Source organism: Microtus oregoni, unplaced genomic scaffold, assembly GCF_018167655.1.
Source record: "Microtus oregoni isolate MIOR12 unplaced genomic scaffold, Mior012 000046F_ref0000063, whole genome shotgun sequence".
Lineage (NCBI taxonomy): Eukaryota > Metazoa > Chordata > Mammalia > Rodentia > Cricetidae > Microtus > Microtus oregoni.
In genome coordinates, this window is record NW_024543220.1 from 9467916 (window position 1) to 9487293 (window position 19378).

Below are 19378 nucleotides of genomic sequence, written 5' to 3' on the forward strand. Positions count from 1 at the left end.
TGGCACAGCTTTATTTTCTAGCATATATTAATTACACAGAGCAATGGATTTCATTAGGATATTTTATAAACATGTGTAACATTGTTTTTTAAGTATATATTTTTTAATAAAAGCAGTACCCAATGTATTAGTGCTTCTTAAGGATTTCTGGATGTAATTCATTTTCTGTTGGTTCTCCCTCATCTCCCTCATCATTCTATCTTTCCTTTATACTCCACTCCTGTAACTTCTCTTCTGCTTTAATGAACCATGTGTTCTTCTCATATAATGTGTTTTTTCTTGAGTTATCATGGACAAGACTGTAGATGGATGCTGCTTGTCCATTTCCCAGCTACCTGGGCCCAAAATAATCACACAGAAACTATATTAATTGCAAAACTGTTTGGCCAATAGCTTGAGTGTATTTCTGGCTAACTCTTACATCTTAAATTACCCCATTTCTATTATTTTATATTTTACCATGAGGCTCATGGTTTACTGGTACTGGCACATGGGCATCTTTCTTCAATGGTGGCTGCATGATGTTTCTCTGACTCTGCCTACCTTCGATATCTTTTCCAGCCTGGCTATATCCTGTTAAGCCATTGACCAAAAGCAGCTTTTTTAATTATCCAATGGTATTCACAGCATGCAGAGGTGAATCCCACATCACAAGGCTGTCTTTTTTTCTCCTTTATTTCCTTTAATATTATTTTTGGTGTTGGCTTAGTTACAATTAATTGCCCTTATTTGCGTTTTCTATGGTGGTCCCACTTCTCCATTAATTTTAAGAACTAGTATTCTAAAAGACAACTAAGGAATCACTCAACATCCTTAGCCATCAGAGAAATGAAAATCAAAACAATTCTGAGATTCCATCTTATACCTGTCAGAATGGCCAAGATCAAAAACACTGATGATAGCTTATGCTGGAAAGGATGTGGGATAAGGGGAATACTCCTCCATTACTGGTCAGAGTGCAAACTTATACAGCTGCTTTGGAAATTAGTATGGCGATTTCTCAAAGAATTAAGAAACAACCTACATCAAGTGCCAGTAATACCACTTTTGGATATATACGCAAAGAATGCTAAATCATACCACAGGACATGTCCTCAACTATGTTCATAGCAGCATTATTTGTCATAGCCAGGAACTGAAAACAACCTAAATACTCCTCAACCAAAAATTGGATAAGGAAACTGTGGTACATTTACACAATGGAGTACTACACAGTGGAAAAAAATAATGGCATATTGAAATTGGGAGACCAATAAATGGATCTAAAAAACATCATATTGAGTGAGGTAACCCAGACTCGGGAAGATAAATATCATATGTTCTCACTCATAAGTGGCTTTTAGACATAAAGCAAAGAAAACCAGTCTACAAATCATACTCCTGGAGAACCTAGACAACAATGAGGACCCTAAGAGAGACATACATAGATCTAATCTACATGAGAAGTAGAAAAAGACAAGATCTCCTGAGTAAATTGGGAGCATAGCAACCATGGGAGAGGGTTGAAGGGGAGGAGGAAGGGAGGGAAGTGGAGAAAAATAAATATCTCAATAAAAGCAATATAAATCAATCAACCAATCAATAAATAAATAGTGGCCCTAGAATACAATATAGAAAAGAAAAAAATATTCTACAAGGAGAACAGAGAATCCAAATTAGGATGCCTATTAAAGAGGTTGAACCTTCTTAAAATTAAAGAATTCACAATGTCCTGATGGTTTTATTTATGATTTTGTTTTAAATTGATTCTTGTTCTTTCTATGTGGGTATGTTAGCTGCATAAAACAATAGATTTCATTTATGACTGTCACTAAACACATTAAGAACTCCCGGGACCTTTTCATAAAATCAAAGCATTCTCGGTGTGTCCTGTGCAGTCAACATTGCCTTCACACAAACCACAAAATAGATGCTGCAGGGAAAACTCATAGGCCAATATGTTTAAAAATTCTTCCATAAGAATTGGCCAATATGCATTTAAAAGTTGTACCTTGGAATTTGTTGGATGTTTTTAATTTTGCTTTGCTGAAGATACTATTAAAATGAAATTGTAAGCCACAGACAGATAAAACATTTGTAAAACACTTATGACAGACTGTTGTCAGGGTTTCTGTCCTGCCCGTTTCTCACAATTGTTAATTTCCAAAAACATTACGAAGAGGTCTATATTAGTTATAAACTAATTGGCTCATTAGCTCAGGCTTCTTATTAACTTCTAGAACTTATATTAACCCATTATTCTTGTCTATGTTAGCCATGTGGCTCAGTACCTTATTTGGCGAGGCAGTCACATCTTACTTCTTCTGTGGCTGGGTCACAAATTCAGACTAGGACTTGCTTCTTCCCAGAACTCTCCTGTTCTCATTGATTCGCTTCTAATTCCTGTCTGGTTGTCCCACCTATACTTCCTGCCTGGCTACTGGCAAATCAGCATTTATTTAAAATATAATTGAAAGAATATAAACCATTGTCCCACACCACTTCCCCCTCTTTAAAAAAAAACACACGAACTCTTAATCTAATATCCTTTGTAGAGCTTATCTTCTGACCATTAGGCATAACAACTTGTAACAAACATTATAAACAAAGGAAAATATCCATAGTCCATTTTTTGGGGGAATGTGGACGTAGTTTTCCAGGCTACTTCGTGTTGGTTGAGGGAACTGAGAAACTTATGGGTATCTAAAGTAAATGTAGAATTATGATCTAGTCCTAACTGGAATATCCTGTGAGGCTTGATCATCTCAGTCAGCATATTGAATCTGTTCTGCGTGTAGAACTCAGGCATCCTGGCCATCTGTTCTTACTGGAGATTTCTCATGTGGTCTTTCTTGATCAAACCTGATTTTTCTTAACTCAGAATAAATCCACAGCCTCTAATTTTCTGTGGAAACAAAAGCAAAACCTCTTCTCCAAAGTAACATATTTTTTTACTTCAATTTTAAAGTCAAGGTATTTTCAAAATCACTATCTTGGATTAATTCAACAAAATTTATTTTTTTAATTAATTTATTTATTTATTAAAGATTTCTGTCTCTTCCCCGCCACTGCCTCCCATTTCCCTCCCCCTCCCCCGATCATGTCCCCCTCCCTCATCAGCTCGAAGAGCAATCAGGGTTCCCTGACCTGTGGGAAGTCCAAGGACCACCCACCACAATCCAGGTCTAATAAGGTGAGCATCCAAACTGCCTAGGCTCCTCCAAAGCCAGTACGTGCAGTAGGATCGAAAACCCATTGCCATTGTTCTTGAGTTCTCAGTAGTCCTCATTGTCCGCTATGTTCAGCAAGTCCAGTTTTATCCCATCAGCAGAATTTATAAACAAATATCTTTTAGCAGCTGTTGCTCCTTCGTCAGCATTCAAACAATTCAAAGAGAACATAATAACATACAATATCCAGACTCTCTGTGTATTTTTTATCTTTACATGGCTTTATTTTAACCTCTATTTCTTTAATTTTTAATTTTTGGACTTTTGAGACAGGGTTTCTCTGTGTATGTTTGATTATCCTGAAATTCACTCTGTAGACCAGGCTGTCCTTGAACCCACAGAAATCTGTCAGTCTCTGTCTTTCAGGTGTTGGGATTGAAGGTGTGTACCATGACACCTTGAATTCAGAGGTCTGCCCACCTCTATCTCCCAAGTGTTGGGATTAAAGGTGTGTGCCACCACACCTAACTAATCTCTTTCTTTCTTTTTTATTTTAAAGGACTTTAACCTTTAGCCTACATATATTTTTAACAGACTGTAAACCATTTAGAGGTTTCCTTCATCTCTGACTCTCTCTTTACTGTATATCTCTCTTTTTCTGACCACATGAGTCTTTAATTTGCTAAGTGATATGGTTAAGGTTAAAGCCATTGCTTTGGCAGCTGAATCTAGCCCATTTCTTAGCTTTCTGAGATTCCAGCCTCATGGCAGAGGTACCGGATGTAACCATGTTTATGGCCACAATTCTATGGCATTTCAAGGTCCCTGCCGGCAAGCATGCTGCAGCAGTCTGTTCACAAACCACACTCAAATGATTTGTAGCTGGACCTCCTGCCTGAAAGAGTCAGAGTTTATGCTGGCAGGACGGGCCAGAATGCTGGTATTTTAAAATGGTATGGCTATTTTCCTGCTAATGTTGAAACCAAAAGGCATGTGATCAGCTTTTCATCAACACCATTTAAGTGTTTTGTGGCAGGGCCTCTTAAAAGAGTTGCAAGGTTTTACATCTAAAGCTGAGTCGGGAAGCCTCTCTTAAATGAGATGCATTTGCCTCTAGCAAACAGAGCCCACCTGAGAAAATACTGCTATCAATAAGCTGTTCTTAACTCTACTCTTTTTTGTCTAGAAATACTTTCTAAGCTCTCTAATGCTTTATGTGGATGTAGTTGTCCACATGGGTGCCATTTGTTGACTGAATATTCTGTCCTGCTCAGTTGCTGCAACAAAGTGTTCAAGGTCAGGGTAGGCTACATGAACCTTAGGGAGAATAAGCAAACAAACATGTCTATGTACAGTCTACTTTCTGGAATGGGAAATGGAGACTGTCAGACGACTCATCCAGAAGACACTTGCACCAAGTCTATGAGCTAAGATCTAACCTGGATTCCATAAGGAAAAAAGAGGAATTGACACTCAAAAATCATCTTTTAACCTTCTGGGAAGACATGACACATGGATACACACACACACACACACACACACACACACCAGAAATGTAAAATAAATTAAAATTTTAATTGTGAAATGTAGTATGTTCCATGAGTGTTTCCACTACACCCCCTTGACAATCAATCTATTCCAGTAGTAACCTGCCTGAGGTTGGAGGGTCAATGGAGGCCAAGGATAGCTATGGATGTGGCATAACACAAATTAGAAATTAAATCAACATGAAGAGTGGTTTACAATTTTACTTTTAAGTTGAAGGCAGAGTTGTTGAGGGTGACAATGTTGCTTTAAATTGTCAAAAGGTTACAGCCCTGATTGAGGACTGTCCTGTCTACAAACTGGCACAGGCCTGGCTGATTCTGCATGTAGCCTCTGGTTTTCAGACATCAGGAAAGGGCCAGAGTCAGGTGCTCAAGTTCAGAGTCATAGGAACTGCAAGGAGTGAAGTACAGAGAGGGGCAGGCAGGGTGCTGGGCAGCGTCTTGGACTTGCATCTCAAGCAGGGAGTGGCCAGATATTTCCCAATGGACTGTTGCTGAAGTTTGGCCACTTCCAATTGTGTCCTTTTATGAAGTTCAGCAACGAAAAACCTAGTGGTTAGTATTTGGAAATTCTACTGTCTACTTTGCTCAGGAAAGAAGTATGTGTAGGGTGTGTAGGAGGTGTGAGGTATGTAGGGTATTGTGGTGTGTAGGTTGTGTAGTGTGTGTAGGGTGTGTAGTGTGTGTAGTGTCTGTAGGATGTGTAGTGGGTAGGGTGTTTGGGATATGTAGTGTTTGTAGGGTGTGTAAAGTGTATAGAGTGTGTGGTGGGTGTAGTGTCTGTAGGATGTGTGGGATATGTAGGGTTTGTAGGATTGCAATGTGGTTGAGTGTAGGTGTATAGTGTGTAGGTTTGTAGGGTGTGTGGGGTGTGTAGTGTATGAAAGGTGTGTAGTGTATTTGGAGTGTATAGGTTGTATTAGGTATGTGGGATGTGTAGTGTGCCCAAGCAGGGCCAAGCTTCATTCCTGCCACTTGTATCTTAGTCAGTCATGATGGATGGGTGGGGAAGAGACTGAGGGACCCACAGGGCAACATCCCTAGAGGCCCAGGATGATAGAGCTGCGGGCAGTTTCAAGCCCAAAATAAGGGAATACCGGTCTGTCAAAGGAAGTTTGGAAGGTGTACACATGTTTGTTAGTGGTGGCATCATAGAAGACGACATCTCCACGGTCATAATCCACATAGACGCCCACTTTCTTAAGACAGATTGAGAGATTCTCCTGGTTACTGCAGTTGGTGATTGGCTGACAGTCAGAGGACGAGACTCTCAGTGCCCACAAGCAGCATGGCTCAGAGTTCTGAATCTGGGACCCCTGAGGCAACTCAGCAACCACACCCACTATGCCAACCCTATCATGGGGTCCCTGGATTTCCACCTCCCACACCCCACAGCCTGAAGAGAGGACTTGAGAGCCCCTCACACAGTGGAAAGAAGAGAGTTGTCTATGTTTTGCCTCAGTATTCTTTGTGTTGTCGACGAGGTACAAGCTTGCTTTCTTTAGATCCTTAGAAAAGGTGAGGTTTGGGTCAGCTGAGGTCGAGTCCAGGGTCATAGGTTCTGTGGGAAGATAAAAGTGAAGAAGGATAGTTTCAGGCCAAGTCCTCCAGCACCCTGCTTTTTGAGCTTCTCATGATGTAGTTAGAGGGATAATTTCTCCTTCAAATTCCAGTCTATATCCTCAGAGAAGACTCTGTTTCTTATGGTTTTCTGAGAAGGGGGTCTCATATAACCCAAGCTGGACTGAAATTTTCTGTGTAGCTAAGGAAGATCTTGAACTTCTCATCTTTCAAACTGCACCTCTCTAGTGCTGGAATTGTAGGTGTGGGATACATACCCATGCTCCCTACACCCCCTCTCCAGTACCTCTCCTCACCCTCCATCCTCAGGCCTCAAACTTAGCTCCTGCTTTTATGAGCTTCTGTTCTGTGGGTGCAGAGGGAAGCTCCCCGAATCCATGTTGTAGTAGAATCATTTCAGAAAGAGGCCTTGAACCAAGGTCAAAACACCCTGGACAATTTGGATCTTCTAACAATGAAGATACCTCTTCTCCATTTCCAGATTTCCTGGTTCTAATATGGCAAACAACTGGGGCTACTATGTGAGGTCAAGGTTCACCCAATTTTCTAAACTGGGGTCACCATTAGCCTGACTTTTTAAAACTGACTTCCTGGAGCCAGGAGATGACTCAGCTGACTTCCCCACTCATCCTTTGACTCCCACACATAGGCACGTGTGTGCACTCATGAGTGCACATGATAGCAGGTAATCCCTCAAACACAGGAGGACTGGAAGAAGTGGATATTCAGAGACCCCTGATATGCCCCCACTCTCGTATTAAGGCTCAGACCTTGAATGGCAGTTTATCAAAGCTACAGACTCTTTATCTGTCCTATTCAAAGGCTAGAGCACCAGTGGTCCCAGCTCTGCTAAAGTTTAGAAAGTGGGAACATTTTCGCCTCTCATTTAGTGTTGCATCTCAGCCTTTGCTGCAATGTTAGTTCTCCTCTGCTGTGTGTGGGGTTGGGGAGATGGCCGATGTGGAAGTGAGCATTAGAACAACTGGCCAGGGTCACTGGGGTAGGTAAGAGGCATGATCCAAGCAGATCTTACCCATTTCTAACCCCCAGACCTGGCTAAGTTGTATTACTGGGAGATAGGGGGTGGGCACAATGACCATAGAGGAAGACATTGGTAGGAACTTCTGTCTACCGGGGGCATCAGAATCAAAGCAATTAGGGGAAGAGCAGTACTGGGTGAGAACAACCACCATGGGTTCTATTTTGTTGGAGGTGCTCATTGCCAGAAACAGTGATGCATAAATCTCTAATTCCAGCACTTTGAAAGCTGAGACAGAACTACCATGAGTTCAAAGGCAATATGGGCTACATGAGATTCTGTCTCAAAGTAAGCAAGCAAACAAACAAACAAAGAACCTGGGAGGATCTTTGGCTGTGCAGGCATGAGGACATGAGTCGTGATTCCCAGCATCTAAAGATAAAATCTGGGTGTGGCCCTGGAACACTTGTTACCCTGGCGCTGAGTAGCAGGGATGACTGGATGGGCATGGGCCTCAGTAGCAAGACAGCCCACGCTATCTAGAGAGCTTGAGGTTCAGTGAGAGATTTTGTCCATGAAACTAAGGAAGAGTGTGAAAGAAGATGCCTAAGTCTAGCCTCCATCAGTACACACGCACACACACACACCACACCACACACCACACACACAGGGACGCACACACACCACACACACACACACATGGATGCACACGCACACACATCCACACACCACACACACATACACACCACACGCCACACACACCACACACACATACACACCACACGCCACACACACCACACACATACACATACACCACACATGCAAACCACACCACACACGCATATACACTATACACACATATACACACACATAGACAAACAAACTACACAGACTACACATACACCACACACACACAACAACACACACATGCACATACAACACACACATACACAGACACCCATGCACATTCATACACACCAGCTAGAGGGAGAGGAAAAAAAGAACTAGGAAAAGATAGGTAAGATGGCTTGGCAGGTACAGATACAGATGCTTGCTGCTAAGCCCAAAATTCACATTTTGTGAACGGTCTTCACAAAATAATCCTCTCAACCCCATTGTGCATAAGTATGCACACACAATAATAACCAAGAAAAGAAAAGTTTTTAAGAGAAAAACCAAAGGGTTTGGGAGAGCGAGAAGGAAAGGGCAACATCCAGGGGTGCGCAGCCCACAACTCTGAGGCTGTCAGTGTGTACAGAGCCCAGCTCACAGCCAGCTCCTCCTCCAGGAACATGGGGAAAGGGGCCCAGTTTTGCTCTAGAGCAGTGCTGAAGGGGGGGGGCTGTCCCACAAAGTGGAAGGGGATGGAATAGGGCTGAGCATTAGGTCCTGCTGAGCTGCAGAGGCAGTAGGAGGGGCATAGACCAAGCAGCAAGGTGCACCTGCATATTAGGGGTCCCCTGTTGGGGGCTAGGCTTCTGCTGTATCAAAGCTGTGAATGAACAGAACACTTTGACCTGCACACCTAGAGGTCCCTTGCTTCTCTAGAGGAAGACCCGTGTGCCTAGCAGGAATCCTACCTGAGGTGGGCAACTCTGAGTTATTCTTCTGTAACAGGTGCCCTAAGATTTGAGAGAGAAAACAAATTTTAGGTTAATAACAAGTAGTTATAAATTAAAAGTCATTTTGGGGATGAAGAGCTGATCCTGGCTTTTATCCTAACTACCCTCAAAGCTGAACCAATCAAATGATATCATTACAGGTCTTGTCCCTGCAGGTCTCAACTCCTCAGCTTTGCTGGGCTAACTAGGGCTGTTGGTAAACTCCAGCTGCAGACTGAACTGCCTCCAACTGAGCCTTGTGCAATGAAGGAATAAATCTATAAATTTCCCTTCATTTTGAACATTTCTTAATTAGTGGTGTATCACTATGATTACCTAAATGTAAAATATTAAAACAATTCTAGGGGGCTGGAGAGATGGCTCAGAGGTTAAGAGGATTGCCTCCTCTTCCAGGGGTCCTGAGTTCAATTCCCAGCAACCACATGGTGGCTCACAACCATCTGTAATGGGGTCTGGTGCCCTCTTCTGGCCTGCAGCATACACACAGACAGAATATTGTATTAAAATAATAAATATTTTAAAAAAATAAAATATTTTAAATATTTTTTTAAAATATTTATTTATTTATTTTGTTTACAGTGTTCTGTCTGCATGTGTGCCTGCAGGCCAGAAGAGGGCGTCAGATTTCATTACAGATGGTTGTGAGCCACCATGTGGTTGCTGGGAATTGAACTCAGGACCTCTAGAAGAACAATCAGTGCTCTTAACCTCTGAGCCATCTCTCCAGCCCCTAAATAAATAAATATTAAAAAAAAACAATTCTATAAGCTTGTTCTAGATTGGTGTTCACACACACACTGGAACTTCCACCCTTAATCTCCCATTGAAGAGAGATTCTGTATTCTTCACATTCCCCAAACAGCAGTGTATGCACACACTTACAGTTCTCCTTGTCCTTTTCATCCAGGCTGTTCAGGAATGTGCTTTTATCTTCCTTCCCTTCAGTGTTCAGGTTGTCTGTGAGGAGAGAGTGAAGGAGATGGAGGGTCCACAGAAATTAAGCAGACAACAGGGACCACACAGTGAGGCACTGATTGCTCATGTAGGAAAATGTGGTACTGGGATTTCTCGCATAGTCTCAGTGGACCAAGAAGGCAGCAAACAGGGAGAGCTGCTCTTGGATCTCCCTGATGTGGCTCCTCAGTACAGCCCAGTCCAGAACAGAAGTATTGGAGCCACAAGCATAAGCCACTGAATTTGGGCTTTTCTAGATGCTATTTTGGAAGCCTAAAAGACCAGGGCATGCTGACACTCAGGAAGCTGACACAGGAGGATGACAACTTGTAGTCCACAGTACACAGTGAGCTCCAGTGTCTCAAAAGGAAAGGAAAAGGGAGCTGGAAAGAGGCCTCAGTGGTTAACAACACCAGGGACCCCAGTTCAGTTGTCAGCATCCACTGAAGCTCCAGTCCCAGGGCATCTGTCACCGTCTTCTGACCTTTTGGACACCAGGCATATACACAATACATGCACTCAAAACACCCACACAAATAAAATAAATGAAACATTTTAAAACGAAATGGGTAAAATAAATTAAATAATATGTTTCTTTAGCTCAAAGTGTTAAAACTGCCATTTCAGCATGTCCAATAAAGGTTGAGAGCTACCTGGGCACAGTGCTGGGTGCTGGAGACCCAGCTACTCAGAAGGTCACTGCGGTCTTCCATAAGAGACTACCGTGGACAATGTTCCTGTTTGCTTTTGTTTTCAATGAAGAGTGCTTGTCAAGCAAGCACAAAGTCCTCAGCTCTAAACCTGATACAACACAGCATGAGGAATTTCTGTATAATGGTTCTTTGAACGTACTCAGCATTCAGCCTGGGTTCTGAAAGGCTCTGGGGCTATACCAGAGACATCAGGCAGTATCTGGGGTGATGGAAATATCCTTAGGCAGGTAAGCACAGGGAGTGGCAGTCACATCTTACCTGTTAATTCCTTCAGGCTTTCTATGATGGACTCGTGTCTTGCTTTTACTTCACTGATTTTTTTCATCAGGTTCAAAGGAACTGGGGTTGGGTTGTGAAACTCAAATTCTTCACCCCTGTAAAGATATGTTGATCTGAGTGGTAAGTTCAGGGATAGAGTCAAGGAGAAACCATGGATCCACTGCCTGAGGCAGACATGCCAGAACATTGCTGATAGGCCACAAGTTTCATAGTAAAATATAAAATACTGGAAATGGGTTAATACTAGATGTAGGAGCCAGCTAGCAATACACTTAAGTGATTTGTCAAGCAGTAATTTAAGTAATTTAGTTTCTGTGTGATTATTTGTGAAGTTTAGGCAGGCAGGAAAACAAACAAATGGCTTCCTACTACAGATCAAACCCATGAAAATATGGAAATGAAGATGGGAGATGGATCAGAAAAGGGAGAATGTATAGGGATTAGGGAGGTTGAGTGGGAAAACCAGGGATCACCCATTGACCAAGAGGAATGTGGAAGGGGAATGCAGCTGCTCTAAAGCTGGGTGTTGGTGAAAAGAGCTGTGCCCAGCAGATCACATGCTACTGTGGCCAGCTTGGTCTTCCCCACATGCAGCCTTAAGAGCTTATAGCCAAGTTATTCGAGGACATGAACATATTCAGATATACGTTGAATGTTGTATGTATGAGTGAAACAGAAAGCACAGTGCACTTGGGATGCCCATCATACCTGCCCAAGGTGTTTTTGATGTCCTGAAAGAGAAAGAGAGAACAATGTCAGAGTTTGCCTGAGGCACCAAGAAGGGGTTCAGACTCAGCTGGAGGCAGAGTGAGAACACTCCAGTTTTCCAACTTCTTTTCCTCTCTGTCTTTCTGTCTCTGCTGTCTCTGTCTGTCTGTCTCTGCTTCTTTTCTCTTTCCCTCCAATCCATTCTGAACTGCTACCCCCAAAAGTCCTGATAGGGTTGGGATAGTGTTTAAACCTCAGGAGACGCAGAGTGAGGAGAGAAGAAAGAGTGACATTTGGGACACAGGTGTTGCCTCTGATACAGAACCAGGGAGCTCAACTTGGCAGTGTTAGGACAAAGGTGGAGTGGCTGTCCAGGGTTCTTTAAAGAAAAAACAAAAACAAAACAGAAACCAGGTGTGTTAGTCCTGGCACTTGGGTGTCCTATTATTCCTCCCTCTTGGTTTGTTTGTTTGTTTGTTTGTTTTTATCAGAGACAGTTTAATGTATCTCAGGCTGGCTCGAATTCTCTGTGTAGCCAAGAACAGTCCTGAACTACCGAATCTTCTGTGTCTGACTCCTGAGTGCTGAGAGGACAGGAATGCACTAACACCTCAGTCCTCCCCACCAATTAATTTTTACTATTTAAAATCTAAGACAGCGCTCTTAACCTATGAGCCATCTCTCCAGCCTTATTTTTATTGTTTTTAATTTGTGTATATATGTGTGTCTGTATGTGGGCATGTAAATGAGAATGCAGGAACCCTACAAGGCCAGAGTGATCAGATCTAGGTCGGAAATTACAGAAGGAGGTCAGAGGAAAGCTTGTGGGAATTGGCCCCATTCTTCCACCGTGTGGGTCTTGGGATTGGTGGCAAGCAAGCGCCTTTGCACAATGAGTCTGAGAGATGCTTTAAAGAAACACATGTGTCCACATTACAATTCTAAACTGTGAGCTGGGTGTAGTGGTCCATAAAAGGGGATGGGGAGATGAGTAATTCAGTGGTTCCCTTGGTCACATGACCTTTGTCCTAACACTGCCAGGCTGCATGGGCTGCATGAGATCTTGCCTCAAAGAACAAGATCAAAAGGCTCTAGATGTTTTATGGCTCTCTTTCTTTTTCTTTTCCTCCCTTCTTTCCTTTCGTGTGTGTGTGTGTGTGTGTGTGCGTGCGTGCGTGCGTGCGTGCGTGTGTGTGTGTGTGTGTGTGTCCAGGCTGTCCTTGAACTCTAGTGGTCTAGGGAAGCCTCTTACTCTGGAGTGCTAGATTACAGAGGTGAAACACCACGCCCAGCTGTTTGAGATAGTGTCTTGATCTTTGATCCTGTTAGCCTTGGACTAGCAACAATCCTCTTGCCTCAGTGTCCTGAGAGGAGATTTGGTTAGGTCAGTGGTTCTCAACATTCTTAATACTGCTCACGTACAATACAGTTCCTCATGTTGTGGTGACCTCCAACCATAAAATTGTTTCCGTTGCTACATCATAACTGTAAATTTGCTACTATCATGAATTGGAATGTAAGTGTCTGATATTTTCTGATGGTCTTCGGTGGCCCTTGTGAAAGGGTTGGCAGATCTCCCAGAGGGATGGAGACCCACAGGTTGAGAACAGCTGGTTAGGTGAGGCAGGGCTGCAGTTGGTGGATTAGTTCAGGAAGGCAATTAAAATTAATAAACCATACCTCATACAGGAGGCTTATTAGGAGGAAGGACCTGGTGAGCACTGGGGCTTGGGGTAGAAGAGCATTAGAGAGGAACAGAACATTATGTCTGAGAAAATACAAATGGAGCCTTGGAGGAGCTACAGGCTTCCCTTTGAAACCTAGACAGGAAGGTCTTTATCAAAAGCGATAGCTTAAAGTAAGAAAGGTAAGGCTCATGGATTCTATGATGGGGTCGAAGGGAGCCTCAGGCAAATCCCCAAAGAAAGGAAAGTATCTGACATTGATGTCCTTTCAGGGAATGGTAGGAGTTTCTCAAAATTTCATTTCAGGGGTCAAATAACATGGAGGAGTCAGATATTAGGAGCTGTTAGGCCACAGCACAATACAGATATTTAAGTATCTTTCAGAGAGAGAGAGAGAGACAGAAGCAGAGACAGAGACAGAGACAGACAGAGACAGAGAGAGACAGAAAGACAGAGACAGAGAGAGACAGAGAGACATCGAGTCTTTTCCCAATGGACTGACCTCCAGTAGTTTCATGGATGGCGCTTGTAGCCTATTTTTCAGGGATTCCATGTGGTTTCTGAGGGTGGTCAGCTGTTCCTCTGTGACAGTGACATACTCTTCTATCTGCTTGACTCCCTCCTGCTCCAGCCAGCTCAGCCTGGACAGGAGGAATCTCTCTTCCTCTTCCAGTCTCTGGCGCACATGTTTAAATTCCTCAAGGATCTTTAGTCTCTCTAGATGTACCTGGGCCTGGGGGTAAGGGAAGGGATGCAGAGATGAGGGAGGAATGAGAGAGGATCCTCTAAGCTTCCTTTAAGCCCATCATTCACTTTTTAAATCAATCAACCATCAACCAATTAATCAATTAACTAAAAGGCAAAGTCTCACTATATGGTCCTGGATAGCCAGGAACTCACTAAGAGCAATAGGTTGGCCTTGTATTCATAGAGATCCATCTGTTTCTCCCTCCTAAGTGCTAGAATCAAGGGCATGCACCATCTGACACCATTCACTCGTTAGGAGTATGTAAAGACTATTCGGAGACTGGTTTAAAATAGCTTTCTGGAGCTTACCTGTGGGAAGGGGGAAGGGGCAAGGAGATCAAAGCACTTCCTGTGTTCAAGGATTTAGGCTCAATTACTTTATTTTTTTACCTTCAAGGCCATCAGCCAGACACACAACTAAGAAATCTTAGCACTTGGGAAGTGTAGAAAGGAGATTTAGGAAGCCAAGGCAGCCTCCATTCAAGGCCAGCCTGGAATACTTGAGCCACTCTCTCAACAAACAAACAACACCGCCATAGAAAACCCGGGATAAAGTTGTAGTTCAGTTGACAGGGTGCTTGCTTAGCATGTGTGTGGTCCTAGATTTCATTCTCAGCACTGCATAGTCTGGGAATGCTGTTATAGCCCTGTAATTCCAGTACTGGGGGAAAGACAAAAGGGTCAGATGATGAAGGCTATCCTTTTTCTGTATAACAATTTCTAGTTTGTGCTACATATGATACTGTGTCTAGGAGCTGGAGATATGGCTCAGTAAGGGACTTTGTTGCTCTTGCAAAGGACTCAGATTCAATTCTGAGAACTCACATGGTTGCTCACAACCATCCTAACTCCAGTTCCAGGGATCCAGTGCCCTCTTCTGATCTCCATGGGTACCAGACATGCACCTGATATACATACATACGTGGAGGCAAAGCATTCATTCACATAAAATTAAACCTAAAAACAAGTAAATAAAAGATTCTTAAAAGTCAATGGGGAAGAACATACACAAATGAAGAAAGAGAGAAAAGAGAGAGAGATAGTGAATGAGTGAAAGAGAGAGAGAGAAGGAAAGAGAAAAAGGAGAGAGAAAAAGAGAGAGAGAGAGAGAGAGAGAGAGAGAGAGAGAGAGAGAGAGAGAGCTCTTTTCAGTTTAGCTGCCTTCATACTGAATTTCCCATGGATGGAGCTGGAGAGATGATGCAGGGGGTAAGAATGCTTACTGCTCTTCAGAAGACCTGAATTCAGTTCCCAGCACCGATGAAGAGCAGCTCACAAATATCTGTATTTCCAGTTCTTCTGGTTTCTGCTAGGATTTGCACACACATGGCTTTCACTCACACAGACATATACACATAGATAAAAGTAATACAAAACCTTTTTAAAAAGTAAACAATATCAAAATCAGGTGGAGACATTTGGTGTTGTCATAGTCTCTTGTCTTTCTTACTGTATAATCAGTCTCTAGTAAAAAGGGGCTTGTGTGAACCAGTGTGTGTGTGTTTCTGTGTGTAGTGTGTCTGTGTGTGTGTCTGTGTGTGTGTGTCTGTGTGTGTGCTCATGGTCCTTACAAAGCCTTCTGTGGGTGGAGGAGCAGAAGCCCTCCTGGTTCACTGGTGCAGCACCCAGGCAGGTAGGTCCGGACAGCTCAGGAGCAAGGCTCAGGCACCACACCTTCTGCTCTGCCCTCGCCATCTTGTCAGCAGGACTTTGTTCCAGCCTGGTGTATAAGGAGTGTTCAGACATTTCCTCAACAGAGATGCTTAACTTTCTCAAAAGTGTTTGGAGTGAATATTTCTTACCCTGAACACCTGGATTGCTCCTTCACCTTCCCTTTTCTCTTTAATGATTTCCTTGTCCTTTTGCCCCAAATCCTGGAGCTGTGTCTCAATCTGCACCTGTGGGGAGAGGATGCTTCAGTCAGGTTCTGCCTCTGGGAGGCAGGGAAGATATCCCAGGGTACTGATGTCATTATTAGCAGCCCCCCTTTCTTTCTCAGGGATCAAACCAATTTTCTCCTTGTATTATGTGATCCTGAGGGTCAAAGTCAAGTCCTCAGACTTGGTGGCAAGTGCCTTTAGTCTCTGAATTATCTCCCCTGCCCCCAAAGTACTATTCTGATTATTCTTCCTGCCTTGTTTACAGATTGGTATTTCCCAGAACCTGGCCCTATGAGCTCACTGGGCCCAGCTGCACACTGCCAATTCAAGTGTTAAGAGTGCAGCAGTCAGTGCCAACCAGATGGAAAAGGCAGCAGTTCCCAGGTCCCCGGGGAGTTCTACTCTGCTGAGCTGGGGACAGAGAAGGAAGCAGGTGCCTACCTTGTAGTTCTGGGCAGCCTCATGTATCGAGGTAACTTTGTAGGATATTTCGTCCTTGGGGACACGACACTTCACACATAGAAACTCTGAATCATCCTCACAGAAGTAATGTATCTGTTCATTGTGCTTCTGACATCTTGGCTCTTCTTCTGGTTGGAACTCAGCAGGATCCATAGCCTGGATTTTCTCTGCAATACTAGCCAACAGCTTATTGGGCCTGAATGCATCCATATTCACAGGAAGTTTGCAGAGCGGACAATGGAGGATTTCTGCAGTTTTCCCAACCTGATTGATGCATTGCAGGCAGAAGTTGTGCCCACAGTCAATGGTGACAGGATCCCGTAGAATTTTCATGCATATGGGGCAGGTCACATCCTCCAGTAGTTTGCTGACCCGCTGTAGGCTTGCCATGATGGAGCAGCAAGGCTAACTTGATATGTGAAAGCCCAGAAGTCCGAGGCAGGTGCCAGTACTGGGAAGAGAAAATGAAACAGGAAGCAGAGGCTAAAGAGCCTCTCAATTGGAAGACTAGAGAAGGACAAATGAAGAGGGGGTTATGTAAATGAACAACAGAGAAGAGGAAAACTTAAATGGGGAATATTGTAAAGAGAAGAAAACAGTCAGTCCTACCTCACCGTCTCTCAAGAACAAACAGATACTATGAGTTCCTGCTTCCTATAACATGGAGCAAGGATCTCTGGACCTTGAACTAATTATCTTTACAGGCAGTTGTCTGATAACAGAAGACCCAAGTGTCAAAGTTTACTCTACTACAGCTAGGGAGCGGAGGGCTAAGTGGCATTTCAGGGAGGTGTGCTAACCCCCTAGATCTCTTACTTACCCCATCTCTTCTGGTGTTTTTTTTTCTCCCTGTCTCTGAACCATCCTCTGTTCTGTTTGATCTACCAGTTTCTTCCTCTGTCCCTGTACTTCTTAGATCTCCAGCTTCCCTGACCTGTTTCCTTTATCTCGACTAGGAAAGTATCAGCTAGTGTCATCCATGTACCCTTCAGTAGCTTAGTACTTCACTTCTTAACCTTTTCTTCTTCTTTCTTGTCCCCAGGGGCAAACTGCTTCTTCCTTCCTCTTTGTAAGCCCCAGTCTCTGGCCTCCATCTTTGGAGGGCCCATCCCTGTGCCTGCCAAGCCTTGACCCCTACCCAGAGGAGAGTCAAGAGAGCCTGCCAAAATCTTGACCACTCACCCAGTCTATCTAAACTGCTTCCGCAGAAAGTCCCCTTGTGGGGCTGGAGAGATGGCTCAGCAGTTAAGAGCATTGCCTGCTCTTCCAAAGGTCCTGAGTTCAATTCCCAGCAACCACATGGTGGCTCACAAGTATCTTTAAAGAGGTCTGGTGCCCTCTTCTGGCCTGCAGGCATACATGCAGACAGAATATTGTATACATAATAAATAAATTTAAAAAAAAAAAAAAAGAAAGTCCCCTTGTGGTCTCTATTGTCCCTCTGACCCGTGGATCTCCTTCAAGGATTCCTGGTTCCCCCTCAGGGCCACCCAAGAATGCAGGAATCCTATTATACCTGGATATTTTTTAATTTGGCTTTTTGTGATTTGGCTTGATTGGGATTTTTTGTGTTGGTAGAGAGCTCACATTAGGAAAGTTTCTTACATCTTGGAGGTCCCACCTGGTAGGGCAGCCTTACCGCATGGCCATAGGCCATGTGTCAAAAGCTCCCTCTCTGAGATCTCCACACCACACTAAAACCAGCTACTGGGCTACAGCGGCTGCATCTTGGTGAGTCCCTTTTTCTTGTCTATGCTATAGGGTTTTGAGGGAACTTATTTGTACTTACTTTTGTCGATTATCAGACTCTTATGGAAGCCGCAGGCCCATGCCAAGAGTTCCAACCTTAGTAGCTAGACCAGCAAGACTGGGTCTAACTGAGATGGACTTTGTTTGCTCTAGGAACACCTAGCATTCAATTTCCATGACCCCATTATGCCTAAGAGCTATTTTCAAGGACACATGGTAATAGGCTTAGGCCACACGATTGGGCATAGACTTTAAAATAGACACTTGCAGTTCAAAGCCAGATCCACTGTCACCCCTGGGATGCCTCTTACAAAATCTTTATAAATTGGGACTATCCAACACAGTCTGTCCTGAGCTGCTAATTTCCCTATGTACTAAGATTTGGCCTCAATACTATCTTGGCAATGGGATGCATTGGCCACCAGAAGGAAACCTTGAGCTTACTGTCCTTCTGGACCTAAAACATTTTTGTCACCATAAGGACAAATGGGCAGAGCTTACATCTGTCCATGGTTTTTGGGCTCTGTGCTCCCACCCTTCCCTTAGTAGCCAGTGTCTCACAGCACCAGTCTTGGTAGCTAAGGACAAAATGCCTACAAATTCCCAGTCATCTGGGAATTGGGACCCTGACAATTCCAGCTGGAACATGCAGCCAGAGGCACTGTCCCCTGCCCCACCCCCTCAAGCCTGCACTACCCAACCTCCTCCTGTGGAGCAAAATTCTTCACATTTCTCTCCTTTCCTGTCAACTGCCTCCCTTGCCAATCCAGAGGTTCAAGGTCAACTTTCACCTTACCCACCTTCTTCTCCCCCTCCCCCTTTTACCTCATCTCCCCACCCTTGGCCCCCTCTGGGCACTGGGCTAGCCCCTCCAAATCCTCCCCAGTCTCCTCCCATACTAGATCCTACCATGGCTCTGCCCTTCTCTGTCCTCTCTGGGAAGTGGTGGGAATCCATGGCATTATGAAAGTTCATGTTCCCTTTTTCCTTCCTGATCTCTCTCAGATAGAAAAGAGGCTAGGTCCTTTTCTACTAATCCTTCTGCTTATGAAAACCCAGCCATTTTTGTAAATTGATTACAAGAGACCATGGTCCAATATACCAGGCTAGATCCAGCCTCCCCAGTGGGAGCCAAGGTCTTGGCTACCCGTTTTATTTCTCAGTCAACACCAGATATTAGGAAAAAGTTAGGAAAGTTTGAGGAGGGTTCCCAAGCCCCTATACGGGAATTGGTGAAAATGGCCTTTAAAGATTTTAATGCCCGAGAAGAAACAGCTGAGTCTTCCCCACAGACAAGGTTACAGCAGGCAGCTAACCTGCCTT

The 19378-nt window shown here is 43.8% G+C and overlaps 1 protein-coding gene across 1 annotated transcript; it reads right to left on the reverse strand.

The window, feature by feature from the left end:
- Positions 1-4759: 4759 nt before the first annotated feature.
- Positions 4760-16809, reverse strand: LOC121435539 (E3 ubiquitin-protein ligase TRIM31-like). The gene is made up of 8 exons (XM_041634953.1): positions 16286-16809; positions 15767-15862; positions 13720-13950; positions 11533-11555; positions 10804-10919; positions 9761-9835; positions 8837-8878; positions 4760-6257 (listed from the first exon to the last, which is right to left on the reverse strand). The coding sequence occupies exons 1-8, from the start codon at positions 16694-16696 to the stop codon at positions 5737-5739; spliced, it is 1515 nt and encodes a 504-aa protein (XP_041490887.1). The 5' UTR covers positions 16697-16809; the 3' UTR covers positions 4760-5736.
- Between the last annotated feature and the right edge of the window lie 2569 nt (positions 16810-19378).